This window comes from Babylonia areolata, chromosome 28, assembly GCF_041734735.1.
Source record: "Babylonia areolata isolate BAREFJ2019XMU chromosome 28, ASM4173473v1, whole genome shotgun sequence".
In the NCBI taxonomy this organism is placed as follows: Eukaryota; Metazoa; Mollusca; class Gastropoda; order Neogastropoda; family Buccinidae; genus Babylonia; species Babylonia areolata.
In genome coordinates this window covers 13,377,887-13,397,167 of record NC_134903.1, presented here as the reverse complement: position 1 = coordinate 13,397,167, position 19,281 = coordinate 13,377,887, and the positions used below count along the sequence as shown (strand labels likewise).

Below are 19,281 nucleotides of genomic sequence, written 5' to 3'. Positions count from 1 at the left end.
ACTAAAACAGCAGCAACAACAACAAAAAACCCAAGAACAATAACAACAACAACAGCAACACCAGCAACAATAACAACTCCAACAACAACATCATCAACAACAGTAGAAGCAGCAGCAGCAACAACAAAAATAACAACACCAGCGCCAGGAAAAAGAAGAACAACAAGAACAACAGCAACAACAACAACAACAGCAAAAACTAAAAAAACGATAAAATCTACTACTGCTACTACTACTACTACTACTACTACTACTACTTTAATAGCAGTAGCAGCAACAGCAACGGAAAACTCCGGTGTTGAACGGAAAAGCCCGTTCCTCAACGGGAATTCCCACGAAAAGCCCCTCACCTTTTTTTTTTTCCTCTTCATTTTTTTTTTTTACAATCCAGACTGGCCGACCTGCCGTGTGTGATCGTTCACGGAGTGCTGAAGGGATCCACATATGATGTGGGTCAGAAGCTGGACGACAAGAGTCATTACGGGGAGTGGAACGCTGTTCTCATCGACCACCAATGGCGCCTGCTCAACGCTTACTGGGGCGCGTGCGCTATCGGAAGTGAGGGAGGTGACGACTGGATGGAGATTGACGACGGGGGTGAGTGAGGGTGCGTGAGTGAGTGGGTGTAGAGGTGGGGGTGGTGGGGTGGTAGACGGGGCTAGGGGGTAGAAGATTCGGGTGGGGTGGTGAGGGGGAGTGTGGCGGTTTTGGATAGGTGGGGAAGGTGTGTGTGTGTGTGTGTGTGTGTGTGTGTGTGTGTGTGTGTGTGTGTGTGTGTGTGTGAAAGCATAACTTTACAGTTTATGTACACATTCACTTGGCTGGCTGAATGCTAGGATAGTGAGAGGGTGCCACAGATTTACGTTTCTTGAGCCATGTATTTCTTGAGTGTGTATCTCTCTGATCCCAATGATCACATCCTTTTCTTCTTCTTTTTTCGCTTTTTCCAGTCTCTGCACTCAGCTCTTTCAAGTCTGGCCTTAAAACCCACCTCTTCCCAAAATAGCCTCCCTTCCCTGCCTCTTCCTTGTTTCTCCAGTTTTAGAGTTATGCATGCGTGTGAATGACTGGTGCGAAAGCGCTTTGATTTGTCTCTGCACAAGATTTAGCGCTATATAAATACCATTATTATTTTATTTTTTCCATTTTCGTCCTTCTCGATACATTCTGACCCGTTTCCACTGCTTTCGCCGTGCAGGGGAAGATGAAAGCGAAAAGAAGAGTACCACAGAAGGAGGGAAGGAGTACGTGTACGTGTGCGACGAGAACTATTTCTTGACGGACCCGCGACAGCTCATCTCAACCCACTTCCCCGTGCAGAGAGAATGGCAGCTGCTCAACGAACCCTTCACAATGACCCAGTTCGAGCGAATGGCCTTCCTAAAAGACCGCTTCTTCAACCTGGGCATGTCTATTATCTCCCACCCAGAAAGCGTCGTGTTTTCGCACTCCGGTGAAGTAGAACTGTCCTTCGGGTTGCCAGAAGAGGACGCCTCATTCCTCAAGTTCTACTACCTTCTCTTCCGACAGGAGAACAAGTCGGAGCTGACAGGCTCCAAGCCCACCTACGACAGGTTCGTGTTCATGCACCGGCCGAACAAAAACGAGCTGAGCATTCGGCTCCGTTCGCCCATCGCCGCCACTTTCCGGCTGGAGATCGTGGGTCGTGACGTGCGGGTAAAGGAGCCGACGTACGACTACGACTGGGTGGCGCTGTACAAAATGAGGTTCCTGAAAGCCAAGGAGAACTGCACGCCCTTTCCTGAAATGCCCACTCTTGGCTGGGGTCCCACGCCCTACGCTAACGAAATGGCTCTGAAGCCCATCACGCACCATGCTGGAGAAGTCCACACAAACCAACGCGGGGATGCAGAAATCGCTTTCGCTATCAACGACCTCACCATGATCGCCAAACCCGCCTTCTTCGGGAAGCTGAAAAGACCGGGCATGAAGGACGAGTACTTGAAAGACCGCCTCGTTCACAGGATCGAGGACGGGAAAGTCATCTTCAACGTCAAGCTGCCCAAGAAAGGCGAGTATTCACTCAGCCTCAACGGCTACAGCACTAAAGGGAAGGACAAACCCAGAAACTTCGCCAACTACATGGTCGTGTCGGAACAGAAACAATATCTCGAGCCTTTCCCACCAGGGTTTGAGCAAGGCCTGGGCAGGAAACCAGCGTGTGAGAAGTTAGGAGTCGTTCCCGTCTCTCACCACGTCGGCTTAATCTATACGGAAGAGAGACTGGTCAGCCTGTCCTTCCAGAAACCCGATGATGTCGAGTTGTCGGCGACGCTCATCGGAACGGAAATCGTGCTTTCCGATTCTTACCGACTGGTAACGGAAGACGTTCAGGGTGACGTCATCATTTTCACTGTGAATCTGCCGCGTGCCGGAAGTTACGGAGTGAGGGTGATTGGCCAATCGGAGTGCTCCAAGTTCGAGGGCGTGTATGATTACATCATCGAGTACCTGCCTCCGGTGCACGTGCAGGAAATCTCCGTGCAGCCTGAGGGTGACAAGATCCTGAAGCCTCTCAGGAGGGGCAGACAACCCGACCTCAAGACCCCCAGTCCTGTAACAGATGCAGAGAACGAAGAGGGAGGTAAATCGTTTTGTTGTTCTTTTTCGCACGTATTTGTATTTGTATTTATCACAACAGATTTATGTGTGTGAAATTCGGGCTGTTCTCCCCAGGGAGAGCGCGTCGCTATACTACAGCGCCACCCATTTTTTGTATTTTACCTGCATGCAGTTTTCTTTGTTTTTCCTATAGGAGTGGATTTTTCTGCAGAATTGTGCCAGGAACAACACTTTTGTTGCCGTGGTTTCTTTTAAGTGCGCTAAGTGCATGTTGCACACGGGACCTCGGTTTATCGTCTCATCCGAATGACTAGCGTCCAGACCACCACTCAAGGTCTAGTGGAGGAGGAGAAAATATCGGTGGCTGAGCCGTGATTCGAACCAACGCGCTCAGATTATCTCGCTTCCTAGGCCGACACGTTACCTCTAGGCCATCACTCCACTGTTTGTCTGCTCGCATGCTGGTCTGGTTGGCTGTTTAATTTGTTATAAAGCTGTGTACAAAAGTTGTAAATTTTCTAAACGGACCGACATGAAGCGGTCAGTTGTTTATAATTTGTTCATATAAATTGATGATTTAGACTCTAAACGACTTAACATGTAATGTTTCAAGTTCATCACTACAACTATAGTGTGCAAATGATTTCATTGAAGGAAAAAGAAAAGAGATAGGGAGTAGGGAATATATATATATATATATATATATATATATATATATATATATATATATATATATATATATATATATACAGAGAGAGAGAGCGATCTCAAGAGTTCTACTGGAGATAACAGGCTTCTTTTCAGCGTATCCGTACAAAAACATATGTGTGGAAACATAAGTGAGACGAATATGACAAGTAGAACAAGAAAAATAATACCACGAAGAAGAAAGAAAGAAAAAAAAAGAAAGAAAGATACAAAGAGGGAATGAGAGAACGTTAGAAAGAATGAGAGATAGAAAATGAATGCAAATGTAAGCGTGAATTATTCACACAAATAATTTGCTTTGCAGAATATATCATTCCTTGTCTCTGGTCGTCCACTTATCACCTTTGTGTGTGTGTGTGTGTGTGTGTGTGTGTGTGTGTGTGTGTGTGTGTGTGTGTGTGTGCTGTGTCTGTCGGGAAAGTCGCTGTAAGTCTGAATGATGTTCTGATGATGGTGTCTGTGCAGTATAATGTAATTATGTCCCTTTCCTTCTGGTGGAGCCAAGGCAATATAGAACATGTCCTTTCTTGTCTTCGATATATTGAATATGATTCATTCTGGTAGTGTCGGTGCATTGTCAGCTGTGGCTTAGTGGCAGTTCTCCTCAGACTGAGAAGCCAGTATCAACGGGTTCGAAGACCATATCATTCGGACCAGATGAGTGCCCCCACCCCACCCCACTACTCCTCTAGTGGTAGTCACTTGGGTAAGACGATAGATAAAGTCCGTGTGCAGCATGCACTTTGCGCACGTAAAAGAACCCACAGAAACGAAAGGTGTGTTCCTGGGAAATTTCTGGAGAGATGTACGACCTGATAGTAAAACAGATGCTCTTTGGGAACAGAAGAAAATTAGAGAGATAAAGAAAGAAATATGGGTGGCGCTGTCCTGTAAAGACCCGTTTTCCCAGGGGAGAGCAGCCCGAATTGCACACAAAGAAGCTTGGCGCGATAAAAAAAAAAAAAAAAACCAAAAAACAACAACGATAGAATAGAATATAATAGAATAACAATATGTATTTACTACCAAGTGTACCGGGGTCACAAGGAATACATTGCAATGCAATACAGTGCAATACAATACATTGCAATACGATACATTGCAATACGATACAATATAGAATAGATTAGAATTACTAAGGGTACTGGGGTCACAATACAATACAATCCAATACAGATTAGAATGTCTTTATTACCATGTGTACCGAGCTCAAAAGGAATACGATACAATACAATGCAATACAATACTATACAATGCAATACAATGCAATACAAGTCGACATAATAATACTATGCAATATTCCTTCTCGTGTCCGACTGTGCTCATGCAGTGTCAAATCCTGTTTTACTGTCTGTTTTAATGTTGTCGTTCTGCTGGTGTCAGTATACTGTCATATAGACCCCCTGGCAATATCAAATTTTAACTCACTCAGTACAGCCAGTCCTCTCTTCTCCTCTACACAGACCCCTCGGATGTCCAGTGGGTGTCTGAATGACCCAACCTTTAGCTTCCGTCGTCAGAATTGTGGTATTCTTTGTCAACATTCACCTCTTCAGTATAATAGCCTTCCGCTTGCAATATTTTGATGGTGGTATTTGGGGTGAAACGCTGTTAACGTCTTCTCTTTCGCCGTTCGTATATGGAGAGTTAATGTTATCGTTCTGCTGGTGTCAGTATAGTGTCATATAGACCCCAAAGCAGTATCTATTTTAATGTGTTGTCGTTCTGCTGGTGTCAGTATAGTGTCATATAGACCCCCTGGCAATATCTATTTTAATGTGTTATCGTTCTGCTGGTGTCAGTATAGTGTCATATAGACCCCCTGGCAATATCTATTTTAATGTGTTGTCGTTCTGCTGGTGTCAGTATAGTGTCATATAGACCCCCTGGCAATATCTATTTTAATGTTGTCGTTCTGCTGGTGTCAGTGTAGTGTCATATAGACCCCCTGGCAATATCTATTTTAATGTTATCGTTCTGCTGGTGTCAGTATAGTGTCATATAGACCCCATCGCAGTATCTATTTTAATGTGTTGTCGTTCTGCTGGTGTCAGTATAGTGTCATATAGACCCTCTCGCAATACCTATTTTAATGTGTTGTCGTTCTGCTGGTGTCAGTATAGTGTCATACAGACCCCCTAGCAATACCTATTTTAATGTGTTGTCGTTCTGCTGGTGTCAGTATAGTGTCGTATAGACCCCCTGGCAATATCTATTTTAATGTGTTGTCGTTCTGCTGGTGTCAGTATAGTGTCGTATAGACCCCCTGGCAATATCTATTTAATGTGTTGTCATTCTGCTGCTGTCAGTATAGTGTCATATAGACCCCTTCGCAATATCTATTTTAATGTGTTGTCGTTCTGCTGCTGTCAGTGTAGTGTCATATAGACCTTCTGGCAATATCTATTTTGTGTTGTTTTTCTGCTGGTGTCAGTATAGTGTCATATAGACCCCTCGCAATATCTATTTCAATGTGTTGTCGTTCTGCTGGTGTCAGTATAGTGTCATATAGATCCCCTCGCAATATATATTTTAATATGTTGTCGTTCTGCTCGTGTCAGTGCATAGTTTTTTTTTAATCCCCCTTTTTTTTCTACCGTAATGTACTGACAGTAATGACAGAATAAATGTGTAAACGCAGATTAGCTTTTGGTCAAGTCTGGCATAGCCTTTCAGTTGTTTTGGTGATTTTTTGTTGTTGTTGTTGTTGTTTGGGTTTTTTTTTGGGGGGGGTTGTTTTTTGTTGTTGTCGTTGAGTTGTTGGGTTTTATTTTGTTTTATTTCTTTTTCTGTCTCATTGCTGCTGTGTGCTATAATTATGTGGAATTGTGGATATCACGACAAGTCCGGAACTTCCGTTTTTCAAGGGAAGTGGCTGAGTTTGTTCCTCTTTACCTTTTATTTATTTATTCATTTCTGTGCTAGCTGAATTCGTAGCATGAGCAGCATGGACTTGGTTAGCTGTGTAGCTCTTAAATGGAGAGAGCTGCTTCTCTTAAAAGTTGCTCAACGCTTTAGTCTCCTGGAGGAGGAAGGTGGCAGAATGGTTAAGACGCTCAGCTGCCAATACAGAGAGTCCGTGAGGGTGTGGGTTCGAATCCCGCTCTCGCCCTTTCTCCTACGTTTGACTGGAAAATCAAACTGAGCGTCTAGTCTTTCGGATGAGACGATAAACCGAGGTCCCGTGTGCAGCACGCACTTGGCGCACTGAAAAAGAACCCATGGCAAAGAGAGTGTTGTCCTCTGGCGAAATTACGTAAAATGAAATCCACTTTCATAGGTACACAAATATGTAAGCATGCACTCAAGGCCTGACTAAGCGCGTTGGGTTATGCTGCTGGTCAGGCATCTGCTCAACAGATGTGGTGTAGCGTGTATGGATTTGTCCGAACGCAGTGACGCCTCCTTGAGAAAGTGAAACTGAAACTGAAACTTTAGTCTCCTGGCTTAATTATTATTATTATTATTATTGTCATTGCTATTGATAGTTTGCTATAAATAATAATAATAATAATAATAATAATAATAATAATAATAATAATGAAATAAAAAATTAAAATGATGACGACAGTAGAGTTTGGTGATTTGTAAAGCCTGATTTACTAAACCATTACTTTTTTTTATGAAGACGAAAGGTGGTTGCCACAAAACACCTGCATTGTCACTGCACAGTGTTTTTGTTTAACTCACTCAGTACGGCCAGTCCTCTCTTCTCCTCTACACAGACCCCTCGGATGTCCAGTGGGTGTCTGAATGACCCAACCTTTAGCTTCCGTCGTCAGAATTGTCGTTTTCTTTGTCAACATTTACATCTTCAGTATAAGAGCCTTCCGACTGCAATATTTTGATGATGGTAATTGGGCTGAAACGCTGTTAACGTCGTCTCTTTCGCCGTTCGTATGGAGAGAGTTAATTCAAGGGGAAAACAAATCATGATGAAACTAATGTATCACTGTATTAAAAGTAAACTTGCACTGAGCGTTCACAAGAACTGTGCAATGTCTGTAACTCGTTGTATAGTTTTGTATAGCATTGCATAGAATTGTATTGTATTGTATCGTATTATATTGCATTGTATTGTGTCACTATTTGTCACAATTGCGTAAAATTCAGGCTGCTCTTCCGAGGGAGAGCGCATCGCTTTTGTGCAGCGCCATCCATTTTGTTTCTGTCTCCTTTCTTCCTGCAAGTGATACCAGTATTATTGTTATTGCTATCAAAGTTAATCATACCACATAATTTTACCAGGGACAAGGGACACTCTTTTGTTTCAACAACATTCTGTCTGTCTGTCTGTCTGTCTGTCTCTCTCTCTCAAATTTCATAGGCAACCCTCCTTGTTCAGACTGTATTTGCTTATGTCATCCACTAAGGAACACGTTAATAAACAGCTAGCAATTTACTTGTATAAAGCCTTAAAGATTAGAAATACAATATGCAGCTGAGTTTGTGCTAGTTTTCCGCTTTTTTGTTATTCTGTGTGAATAAGACTAAATGCAGATAATGACTGGGTTTTTTTTTCTCATTTTCAGGTTACAACTGTGTTATCTTACATATCTGAATATAAAAAAAAATATTACCTCTGTAATGTTTGTTTACACCATCCCTTCATGAGGGGTCATGGCCTATATTGAATAAAACATCCGTATCCGTATCTGTCTCTCTCTCTGTCTCTCTCTCTCTCTGTCTCTCTGTCTCTGTCTCTGTCTCTCTCTCTGTGTGTCTCTCTCTCTCTCTCTCTCTCTCTCTCTCTCTCTCTCTCTGTCTCTGTCTCTGTCTCTGTCTCTCTCTCTCTCTCTCTCTCTCTCTCTCTCTCTCTCTCTCTCTCTCTCTCTCTCTCTCTCTCTCTCTCTCTCTCTCTCTCTCTCTCTCTCTCTCTCTCTACCGCTGTTTCCCATTACGGAGAGGCTCACGGCGCTTCACACATTAACTATAACAATAAAATAAACGACAATTCTCAAGAAAGTTCAAATGACAAACAGTCGCTCATGGCGCTCCACAAATTACATGTTACAAAAGAGAAGCAACAATTATGAGAATGAGAACCAACCACGAAGAAACACTCACCATACTCGCATCATGAACAGCACGCGCGCGCACACACACACACACACACACACACACACACACACACACACACACACACACACACACACACACACACACACACACACACACACACACACACACACCCATACAATTATAACACTGGGAAAAGTCGTACATCCCTCATATAACAGCGAATTAGACCTAAATTAGACTAAACAGTTACATACATCGCTCATGTTTTACATTTATTTGCTTATTTATCATCATTGTCTTTTTTTCTTTTTTTTTTGGTCTTTTTTTTTCATTACTACTAGCTTTTTTTTAATCATAATTATTATTTATTTATTTATTTATTTATTTATTTATGTAAGCTTATCTATAATTTATTCACCTTTTTTTTTTCTCAAGGCCTGACTAAGCGCGTTGGGTTACGCTGCTGGTCAGGCATCTGCTTGGCAGATGTGGTGTAGCGTATATGGGTTTGTCCGAACGCAGTGACGCCTCCTTGAGCTACTGAAACTGAAACTGAAACTGAAATACATCGCTCTTATCTCTTGGCCAGATGCCCCAGATTCTTCCAAAGAAGACGATATTCGCAAGAGAGTGGACATCGCCATAGAGGCGGAGGACGAATACGAACTGATGGCAGCGGCCAAGGAGTTACAGAAGCTGGGCACAGAGCGAGCCCTCACTGAGAAAACCAGGGTGGACCATGAGCTGAGCATCCTCAAGATGAAGAGAGGTGGGTCTGGACGCTGGTCAGTGATTTGATTGGATGGATGGTTGGTTTAATTATTTATTTATTATTATTATTATTATTTTATCATTATTTTCATTACTACTACCTTTTTTTCTTTTTTTTTTTAAATATCATAATTATTATTTATTTATTTATGTAAGCTTATATATATATTTTTTTTTCTCAAGGCCTGACTAAGCGCGTTGGGTTACGCTGCTGGTCAGGCATCTGCTTGGCAGATGTGGTGTAGCGTATATGGATTTGTCCGAACGCAGTGACGCCTCCTTGAGCTACTGAAACTGAAACTGAAACTGGATGGGTGGATGGGTTTTTTGGGGTTTTTGAGTTTGTTTTTTTTGTTTTTTTTGTTTTTTTTTGATTGGCTGGATGGCTTGATCTTAGTTGGTTTGATGTTGGCGCTTGCTTGGTCGATTGGTTGGGTGGTTTGTGCTTTGTTCGCTGGAGGTTGGTTGGTTGGGTGCTTGGTTGCTTGGATGGTTGCTCGGTTTGTTAGATGTTGGTGCTTGATTGGTTGGATGGTTTGTGCTTGGTTGATTGATTCGTACTTGGTTGGTTGGTAGGTTGGTTGGATGGCTGAATGGTTGGTTGGTTGGTGCTTGGATGGTTGGTTGGTTGGATGGTTGGTTGGTTGGTTGGTTGGTGGTTTGGTTGGTTGGTTGGTTGGCTGCTTGGTTGGATAGTTGGTTGGTTGGATTGATGGATAGTTAGTTGGATGGTTGGATGGCTGGATTGATGGATAGTTAGTTGGATCGTTGGCTGGTTGTTTGGATTTATGTATATTTAGTTGGATGGTTGGATGGATGGTTGGACGGATTTATGGATATTCAAATGGATAGTTGGCTGGTTGGATGGATGTTTGGATGGATTGATGGATATTTGGTTGGTTGGTTGGTTGGATAGTTGGATGGATGGTTGGATGGATGGATTGATGGAATAGTTAGTTGGATGGTTGGATGGCTGGGTGGTTTGACTGACGGATATTTAGTTGGATGGTTGAATGGGTGTTTGGATGGTTGGGTGGTTGGATTGAAGGATAGTTGATTGGATGGTAGGAGGGATGGTTGGTTAGTTAGTTGGTTTTTTGATTGGTTGGTTTGTTGGTTGGTTGGTTGGTTGGATGGTTGATTAGATGATTGCCTGATAGGTTGGTTGATCTGTTTCATGGTTGGTTGTTTGGTTGGATGTTGATGCATGATTTGTTGGATGGTTTACGGTTTGTCAGTTGGATGGTTTGAGCTTGGTTGATTGATTGGTTTGTAGGAAGGTTGGTGCTTTGATGGATGGGTTGGTTGGATGGATGGGTTGCCTGCATCATGATCATCTTCTTCATCATCATCATCATTATCAACACCATTATCATTATTATTGTTATCAAAAAATATTATATTTCCAGATCTAGTCACTGCCCAGACAGACCGGAACTTGAAAGAGCTGACAAGACTGATCTCCCTTTGCAAAGAACGGGGCTACAACAAACGGATGCCTGCAGAAATGCGATATGCCAAACACATCCAGGTAATCGTGAGAGTTTGTTGTGCTTTTTTTATTTCATGTAAGGTGTCTGTCACCCACACCCAATGTCATACGTTATCTTGTTATCCTTTGGTTCTTGTATCACCCCCCTGACCCCTCCCAAGCGTTCAGTTTTAACTGAATTCTCAGTGGATTTTTTTATGGTTAGCGTTATGATGTTTCTCAATCATTTGAACTTAATTAGCACTGCTTTCAAGATGAATGTCACTATTCCAATGATCGATCTTTAATTATATTGATTAATTAATCACATCACAAACCATAGCAGATGGCTGGACTCTGAAACCAAAATTATCGAAGCGAGTTAATAATGAATTTCTCTTGCTGAGTTAATTCAGCATTCTGTATTCTTGTATTTGTATTACTATTTTTGTCACAACAGATTTCTCTGTGTGAAATTCGGACTGCTCTCCCCAGTGAGAGCACATCACCACACCAACAGTGCCACCCTTTTTTTTTTTTTTTTTAAATCTTTTTGTGCCAGCAATTTTATTTGTATTCCTATTGAAGTGGATTTTTCTACAGAATGTTGCCAGGGACAACCCTTTTGTTGCCGTGGGTTCTTTTACGTGCGATAAACGCATGCTGCACACGGGACCTCAGTTTACCATCTCCAAATGACTAGCGCCCAAACCACCACTCAAAGTCTAGCGGAGGGGAGCGGGGGGTGAGGGAATACTGGCGACAGCCGGTGTGATTCGAACCAGTGCGCTCAGATTCTCTCGCTTCCTAGGCGGATGCGTTACCTCTAGGCCAACACTCCACTGTCTGTATTGCACAACCACAGGAGCGGCTGCAGATGGTGGAGAAGCTGCTGCACGGGGTACGGAGCCTGAACCAACAGACGGTGACGGAGATCCGGCACTACGCACACCCCCCTGCCATCGTCCACAGCGTCATGATGGCAACGCTGCTGCTGCTGGGACACTTCGAGGAGGAAACTGAGGTAAGGGTGGGACCGCCTCCCACAAAATGAGTCACTTTGCTGGGACACTTCGAGGAGGAAACTGAGGTAAGGGTGGGACCGCCTCCCACAAAATGAGTCACTTTGCTGAGACACTTCGAGGAGGAAACTGAGTTAAGGGTGGGACCCTCTACAACAAAATGAATTTCAGTTGAGGTTTTTTTTGTTTGTTTTTGTTTTGTTTTGGTTGTTTGTTTGTTTTGTGTGTGTGTGTTGTTGGGTTTTTTTTGTTTGTTTTTTGTTTGTTTTTTGTTTGTTTTTGTGTTGTTGTTGTTGTTTTTGTGGGGGTTTTTGTTGTTGTTTTTTGTTTTTGTTTTGTTTTGGGGTTTTTTGTTGTTGTTTTTTGTCATTGTTGTTTTGCTTGGTCAGTTTGAGGAGGAAGCAGAGGTAATTGTGTGATCTTCTACCACAAAATGAGTCATAGGTCACATTGCTGGGAAACTTTGAGTTGAAAACTGAGGTAAATGTGTGACCCTCTCACACAAATGAGTCAATATGCAGGGCCACTTCAAGGAGGAAACTGAAGTAATGGTGTGACACTCTCCCACAAAATTAGTGAGATGTCACTTAGTCGGTTCACTTCCAGGAGGAAATTGAGGTGATGATCTGACCCTCTCCCACAAAATGAATTATAGGTCGATTTCCAGGCTCAATTCGAGGAGGAAACTGAGGTAATAGTGTGATCCTCTCCAACAAAATGAGTTAGATGTCAGTTTCCTGGTTCACTTCAAAGAGAAAATAGAGGTAACAGTGTTAGCCTCTGCCACAGAATGAGTTAGTAGTCACTCTTGATAATTTATGATCATTTTCTCACCAAATTAGTCAACTTTCTGGATCACTACGAGGAAGAAGCATAGGTAATTGTGTGACTCTCTGCCACAAAATGTGTCAGAGGCCAGTTTCTTGGTTCATTTACAGGAGGAAACAAGGTAATAGCATGACCTTCTCCCTCAGAATGAGTCAGATGTCAGTTAACTGGTTCACTTTGAAGAGGGAACAGAGGCAGTGTGTGACCCTCTGCCATAGAATGAGTCAGATGTCACTTAACTGGTTCACTTCGAAGAGGAAACAGAGGCAAGGTGTGACCCTCTGCCATAGAATGAGTCAGATGTCACTTAACTGGTTCACTTCGAAGAGGAAACAGAGGCAAGGTGTGACCCTCTGCCGCAGAGTGAGTTGGAGGTCACTTAAGATAATTTGTGACATATTTCCAAATCCAAACAGGAAGCAACAGGAGAAATGTGTCTCAATAGAATACAAATGCTCTTGTCCCATAATCAGTGGTTTACATCTTTAACTAGGCCAATTTGTTGCTTTGCAGTAAAACAATATTTGATTACTTTTGGTTCATTTTGTACTGAATAGTGAAGGATTCATATTCTTAGCGTTAAGATATCTTATGCTTGGCAGCGTTTCTCGTGTGTTGTTAAAAACCTGAGACACCTTTGACTTGTCAGTTTGACTTTACCTTAGTGTGGTCATGTCCGCAAACTGGTTTGTTGCTACCACCTGCTTCATTTCGAGTCATTACAGTAAACTGCTGTCAAAAGGTTTCCTTTTCTTCACACATTCATTGTATTGCATTGTATTGTATTGTATTGTATTGTATTGTATTGTATTGTATTGTATCACTCTTTTGCTACACTGAGAGAGCCAGCCATTTTTGTGTTTTTTGTATTTCTTCTGTCTCCAATTTTATTTGTTTTCCTGTCAAAGTGGATTTTTCTACATAATTTTGCCATGGACAACCCTTTTGTTGCCTTGGGTTCTTTTACGTGTGCTAAGTGCATGCTGTACACGCGATCTCGGTTTATAGTCTCATCTGAATGACAGCGTCCAAGCCACCACTCAAGGTGTAGTGGAGGGGAGCGGGGGAGGGGGGGGGGGATACCGGTGACTGTAGGGTTTATACCATTGCGCTCAGTATCTCTCATTTTCTAGGCGGAAAACAGTTCTGTTGCTAGGCCAACAGTTCTGTTTCTTACACACAAAAAATTATTCAGTCACCATTTTCGGAGAAGACACTTTTTCAACAGTACACTTTATTATCCATTTTTCATTGGTTCTCACAAAATCTTAGCGAGAGATTAACTGGCAAAAACTGGTTTTGCGGGAGGTAACTGGTGACAAAACAGTACATTTATTCCTGCGTGGATTGCTTCCCTTGCATCATTTCTTGCAGTCCGTTTGCCATTAAATGGAATTTTACAATCTTTACAAGAAATTAACAGCCAAAACTGGTTTTGAGGGAGAAAACTGGTAAGAACGGTCCATTTATTACTGCGTGGATTGCTTCCCTTCGATAACTTTTCACAGTTCGTTTGCCATCGAATGGAATATTTCCAATTCATTGAGGGTCTGTTTGCCATTGAATGGAATATTTTCATTTCATTGAGCGACACTGTATTTTATTATTTTTATTATTATTATCATTATTATTATTATTATTATTATTATCATTATTATTATTATTATTATTATTATTATTATTATTTTTATTATTATCATTTTATACTGTGTGTGTGTGTGTGTGTGCGTGTGTGTGTGTGTGTGTGCATATCTTCTGGAAATGTTCGCAAAAATGCGCGTGAATATGTGTTAATATTTTCAGCCTTCACGCAAACTGTCTTCAGTAGTCTTCAGTCTGGAGTAATTTCTGAAGAATTAATAAATATTAATATTTTGGGAAAAATTAAGCGAGCATTCACAGTAGTGAAATGTGTGGCGCAAAAGCCTTTCCAATAGCTGGAATGGACGCTTTTCCAGGATAATGCCTTTATTCTGGTCAGCATATCATTGGTAAACTGTGTCTTCCAAGTAAGGTTTCTTGCATGTTTTTTGTTTGTTTGCTTGCTTTTGATTTTGAGTTGGGTTTTTTGTTTGTTTGTTGTTGTTGTTTGTTTGTTTTTTTGTTTTGTTTTGTTTACTTATCTATTTTCAAGTTATGTTAAAAAATATTCAAAACGGGCTTTTTCTGGGTACAGCAAGAACCGGGTGATCTTATTGTGCCAAGCTGGACGGTCCAGAGCAAGTGTCTCCCACGTGCTGATGTTGATGCCCAATACAACACACACACACACACACACACACACACACACACACACACACACACACACAAAGCAGTTTGTCATTGACACATTAAATTTATGGTGGCCTCCATTAACAACCTCACATAAAGAAAATTTTGTGCACATAATCATGTAAACAGGATGAATCAAGTCGAAGAAGCAAATTGTTGATAAATGATCTACTTATGACCACAACTTTCTGGATATAAATTGTGAGCTCGGTTTTGCCTCAAGTGAATCATGTCAGTACACTATTGCCACCACTGCTTAACACTTTAGTCATCGCGGCGCTACGCCGCCGTGGAAAATTTTCGATTGTGTCAAGAAAGAGAAAAAGTGGGGTTTGCGGGAGATAACTAGTGTCAATCAAAGTACATTATTCCTAACTGGATTGCTTCTCTTAGAATATTTATTTTCTGCAATTCGTTTGTCAGTTTATTTTTTGTCTTTAGATTGTATTACACAATGCTTAAAACGTAATTAAATTATGTTAAATTGATTAAATTAAGAAAACATTATATTTCCCGATTTAGTCACTGCCCAGAACTCGAAGGAGCTGACAAGATTATCTCCCTTATCATTATTATCATTCGTAGTAGTAGCAGTGGTAGTTGTAGTAGTAGTAGTGGTAGTAGAAATAGATTTTCATTATGATGATGATGATGATGATTATATACAAGATTGATTTCTCTTCTTCTTCTTCTTCTTAATATTATTATCATGTTGATGATGATTGTCATCATTGTAATCAGTAGTAGTAGTAGTAGTCGTATATATAAGATTGATCCCCCTTATTACTACTATGATGATGATGATGATGATTGCTGTTGTTGTTGTTGTTGGTATTATTATTATAATAATTATTAGAAGTACATTGTGATGATGATGCTTATTATTATCATCATCATTATCATTTCATACTGACCGCTGTTTTCCTACTTTCATTTTCTCCACCACCACCACCACCACCACCCACACCCTACCCCCCCACCCCTCCAACCCCCCACCCCCCACCCCACCCCCACCCCCGCGCACCTCCCCCCCCACCCCCACCCCCCACCCCCACCCCCAAAAAAGGACTGGTCCAGGGTTCAGGTGATCATCGGGCGCACAGGGAAAGAGTCCCTCAAGAGGCGCTGTGAGGAGTTCAACATGGACGCCGTGGCCCTGGACGTGGCCCTGGGCTCGCGCGAGCTGCTCAAAAACATCTCCATGGAGCAGGTGCGCAAGGTGTCCGCCGGCGCCGCAGCCTTCTACGTCTGGGTGAGTTCCAAGAGAGAATTTTTTTTTTTAAATCTATTTATTTATATTCATTATTATTATTATTTAGTTAGTTATTTAGTTGTTTTTTGTTGTTGTTTTTTTGTTGTATGTTTGTTTGTTTGGTTTTTTTCTCAAGGCCTGACAAAGCGCGTTGGGTTACGCTGCTGGTCAGGCATCCGCTTGAAAGATGTGGTGTAGCGTATATGGATTTGTCCGAACGCAGTGACGCCTCCTTGAGCTACTGAAACATGAAAACTGAAAATCGAAGACAGAGAGAGAGAGAGAGAGGGGGGGGGTGAGGAACAGTTTATTGTGCGAATTATGAATGAGTGATGGCCCAGATGTAACGCGTCCGCATAGGAAGCGAGAGAATCTGAGCGCGCTGAATCGAATCACGGCTCAACCGCCGATATATTTTCTCCTCCTCCACTGGACCTTGAGTGGTGGTCTGGATGGACGCTAGTCATTCGGATGAGACGATAAACCGAGGTCCCTTGTGCAGCATGCGCTAAGCGCACGTAAAAGAACCCATGGCAACAAAAGGGTTGTTCCTGACAAAATTCTGTAGAAAAATCCAATTCGATATGAAAAAAACAAACAAATACAACTGGAAGGTGAAAAAAGAGGTAATAAGGGGGAAAGTAGGAAGAAAAAGAAAGGTAAAACAAAACAAAACAAAAAAGACATGTAAGGGAAAAGGTGGAAAAAGAGTCGGGTAATAAGGAGGAGAGGAGGGGGTGGGGGGAAGAACACACAAAAAAAAACATGGCAGGAAAAGGTGGAAAAAAGAGTGGGGTATTAAGGAGGAGAGGAGGGGGAAAAAGAAAGAAAAAAACAAACAAAGACATGGCAGGAAAAGGTGGAAAAAGAGTGTGGTAATAAGGAGGAAAGGAGGGGGGGGGGGACAAAAAAAAACAAAAACAAAAAAATGACAGGAAAAGGTGGAAAGAGTGGGGTAATAAGGAGGAGAGGGGGGGGGGGAACAAAAAAAAATGGCAGGAAAAGGTGGGAAAAGAGTAGGGTATTAAGGAGGAGAGGAGGGGGGGGGAGAAAAAAAACAAAAAAAAAAAAAAACAAAACAAAAAATGACATGAAAAGGTGGAAAAGGAATGGGGTAATAAGGAAGAAAGGAGGGAGGAAAAAACCAAAAAAACACAAACAAAGACATGGCAGGAAAAGGTGGAAAAAAAAAGTGGGGTAATAAGGAGGAGAGGAGGGAAAAAAAAAAGTCATGGCAGGAAAAAGAGGAGGGTAAAGAAGGAGGAAAAAGAAAAGAATGAAGACACAGAACAAGGATTAAAAAAAAACAAAGAGAGAGAGAGAAAAAAAAAAGACAGAACGGGAACAAGAGGGAGAAGTAGGAGGGTAAAAAGGAGGAGGAGAGGAGGAGGAGGCAGGAAGAAGAGGAAGGAGGAGTGAGGAAGAGGAGGAAGGAGAAGGAGGAGGGAGGAGGAGCAGGAGAGAAGGAAGAGGAGGAGGAGGGGGAGGGAGGAGGAGGAGGGAGGAGGAGGAGGGAGGAGGAGGAGGGAGGAGGAGGGAGTAGAAGCAGGAGAGGAGGAGGAGGGAGGAGGAGGATCGAGGAAGAGGAGGAGGAGGGAGGAGGAGGAGGAGGAAGAGGAGGAGGAGGAGGAGGAGGAGGAGGAGGAGGAGGAGGGAGGAGGAGTGGGGGAAATGTCCGTGTCAGTTCTCAAGGAGGTGTCAAATCCGTGTCGTGCAGACTGTTCCATATGCGCTACATAATGTCATGTTATATGATATCATATTACATCATATTTCTCTGTGTGTGTGTGTGTGTGTGTGTGTGTGTGTGTGTGTGTGTGTGTGTGTGTGTGTGTGTGTGTAAGTGAAGAAGAAGAAGAAGAAGAAGACAACCATGATTATGATGACCATGCTTCTTCTTCTTCTTCTTCTTCTTCTTCTTCTTCTTCTTCTTCTTCTGTGTTGATATGTTTATGTTCATGATTATGGTTATGATTTTGTTGTTTTATTCTTTTATTGCCGTTAATGATTTAGTCTAAGTTATGATGTGCATAATAATAATGATGATGATGATGATGATGATGATGAAGTTAATGAGGAGGAAGAAGAAGAGGAGGATTATCATTATCATTTTCAACATCGTTCTAACTGCCGCAGACCAAAGGCATGGTGGATGAGATGGAGACCCGCTACGGAGAGCAGATGGCCTTGACCCGGCCTCGAACCAGCCAGTCGCGGAGGGCACGGCGTAAAACCTCAACATTCGAACACCTCTGATCCATACCGTCCTACGTACTTACCATCAAACATCGTTCGTTCCATGAGAAACACATCGGACGTGGAGGTATTATCGCAAACTCTGAAATAAGCAACGTGTGAAGTAAAGGTTTTGCATGGAAAGTATTTTTGTGACTCTGGGGGGTAGAGGGGCGGGGGGTGAGTAGGGGGACGGGAGGGGGGGGGAGGTATCCAGACAATGCCGGCCCGTTCCCAACCAATCAGGACAAAGCACGGACATCAACACGGCAAGTGCGCATGCTTGGGGAGTGTCGGTGTTGGCTTCTGGGAGCGAATACCTGTTGTGTGTGGGGTAGGAGTTTCAGTTAAAAAAAGAAACCGATGAACTGAAGAACACATGTGGACTAAGGAGTTGAAACAGTATCAACAACAACAACAGCAACAACAACAACAAAAACAACAACAACATAATCATGAGCAATTCGGTACTTTTTTGACTGTCATAAAGCGCGGAATTATTCATTATTATTGTTGTTGTTGTTGTGTTGTTGTTGTTATTCTTATTTATCTTGTTTTTGTTGCTTGCCTGTGATAATTGCCGGTAGCTTTGGTGTTGTCTCAAGAGTGAAATGAACTTGATATTATGACAGTCCTTTCTGTTCTGCAGTGTGTAGTATGATCAATGATGTTTGGACAACTCTCCTCTGTTGGAATTCATTCCGCCGGTTCTCGCATTAGAAAGGCTCGCCACTTCTGATCTGTTTGAGAAAAAAAAAAAAAAAACAGAAGAGAGAATTGGCTTGATTCATAACACAGCTCAGACCTCTCTGTCTCTCTGTCTCTGTCTCTGTCTCTCTGTCTCTCTGTCTCTCTCTCTCTCTCTCTCTCTCTCTCTCTCTCTCTCTCTCTCTCTCTCTCTCTCTCCTCAGAGGGCCGGTTGTAAAAAAAAAAAATAATAATAAATTAATTAAATTAAAAATGAAAAGCATTTGTGCGTATCTATTTTAATCAAATTTCCTTCCTTCCTTCCTTCCTTCGTTTGCTCGCTCTGTCTCTCTCTCTCTCTCTGTCTCTCTCTCTCTCTCTCTCTCTCTCTCTCTCCGTCTCTGTCTCTCTCTCTCTCTGTCTCTCTCTAT

At 42.3% G+C, this 19,281-nt stretch overlaps 1 protein-coding gene across 1 annotated transcript in view; it reads left to right on the top strand.

Moving 5' to 3' along the window:
- Window positions 1-18,184, top strand: part of LOC143301800 (uncharacterized) — a 20,936-nt gene extending 2,752 nt beyond the window's left edge. Inside the window, exons 3-9 of the mRNA XM_076616193.1 lie at window positions 392-597; window positions 1,205-2,605; window positions 8,903-9,082; window positions 10,494-10,615; window positions 11,421-11,579; window positions 15,743-15,928; window positions 18,065-18,184. Of these exons, the coding sequence (XP_076472308.1) occupies window positions 392-597; window positions 1,205-2,605; window positions 8,903-9,082; window positions 10,494-10,615; window positions 11,421-11,579; window positions 15,743-15,928; window positions 18,065-18,184 (2,374 nt within the window). The remainder of the gene's footprint in view (window positions 1-391; window positions 598-1,204; window positions 2,606-8,902; window positions 9,083-10,493; window positions 10,616-11,420; window positions 11,580-15,742; window positions 15,929-18,064) is intronic.
- The last annotated feature ends 1,097 nt before the right edge of the window (window positions 18,185-19,281 follow it).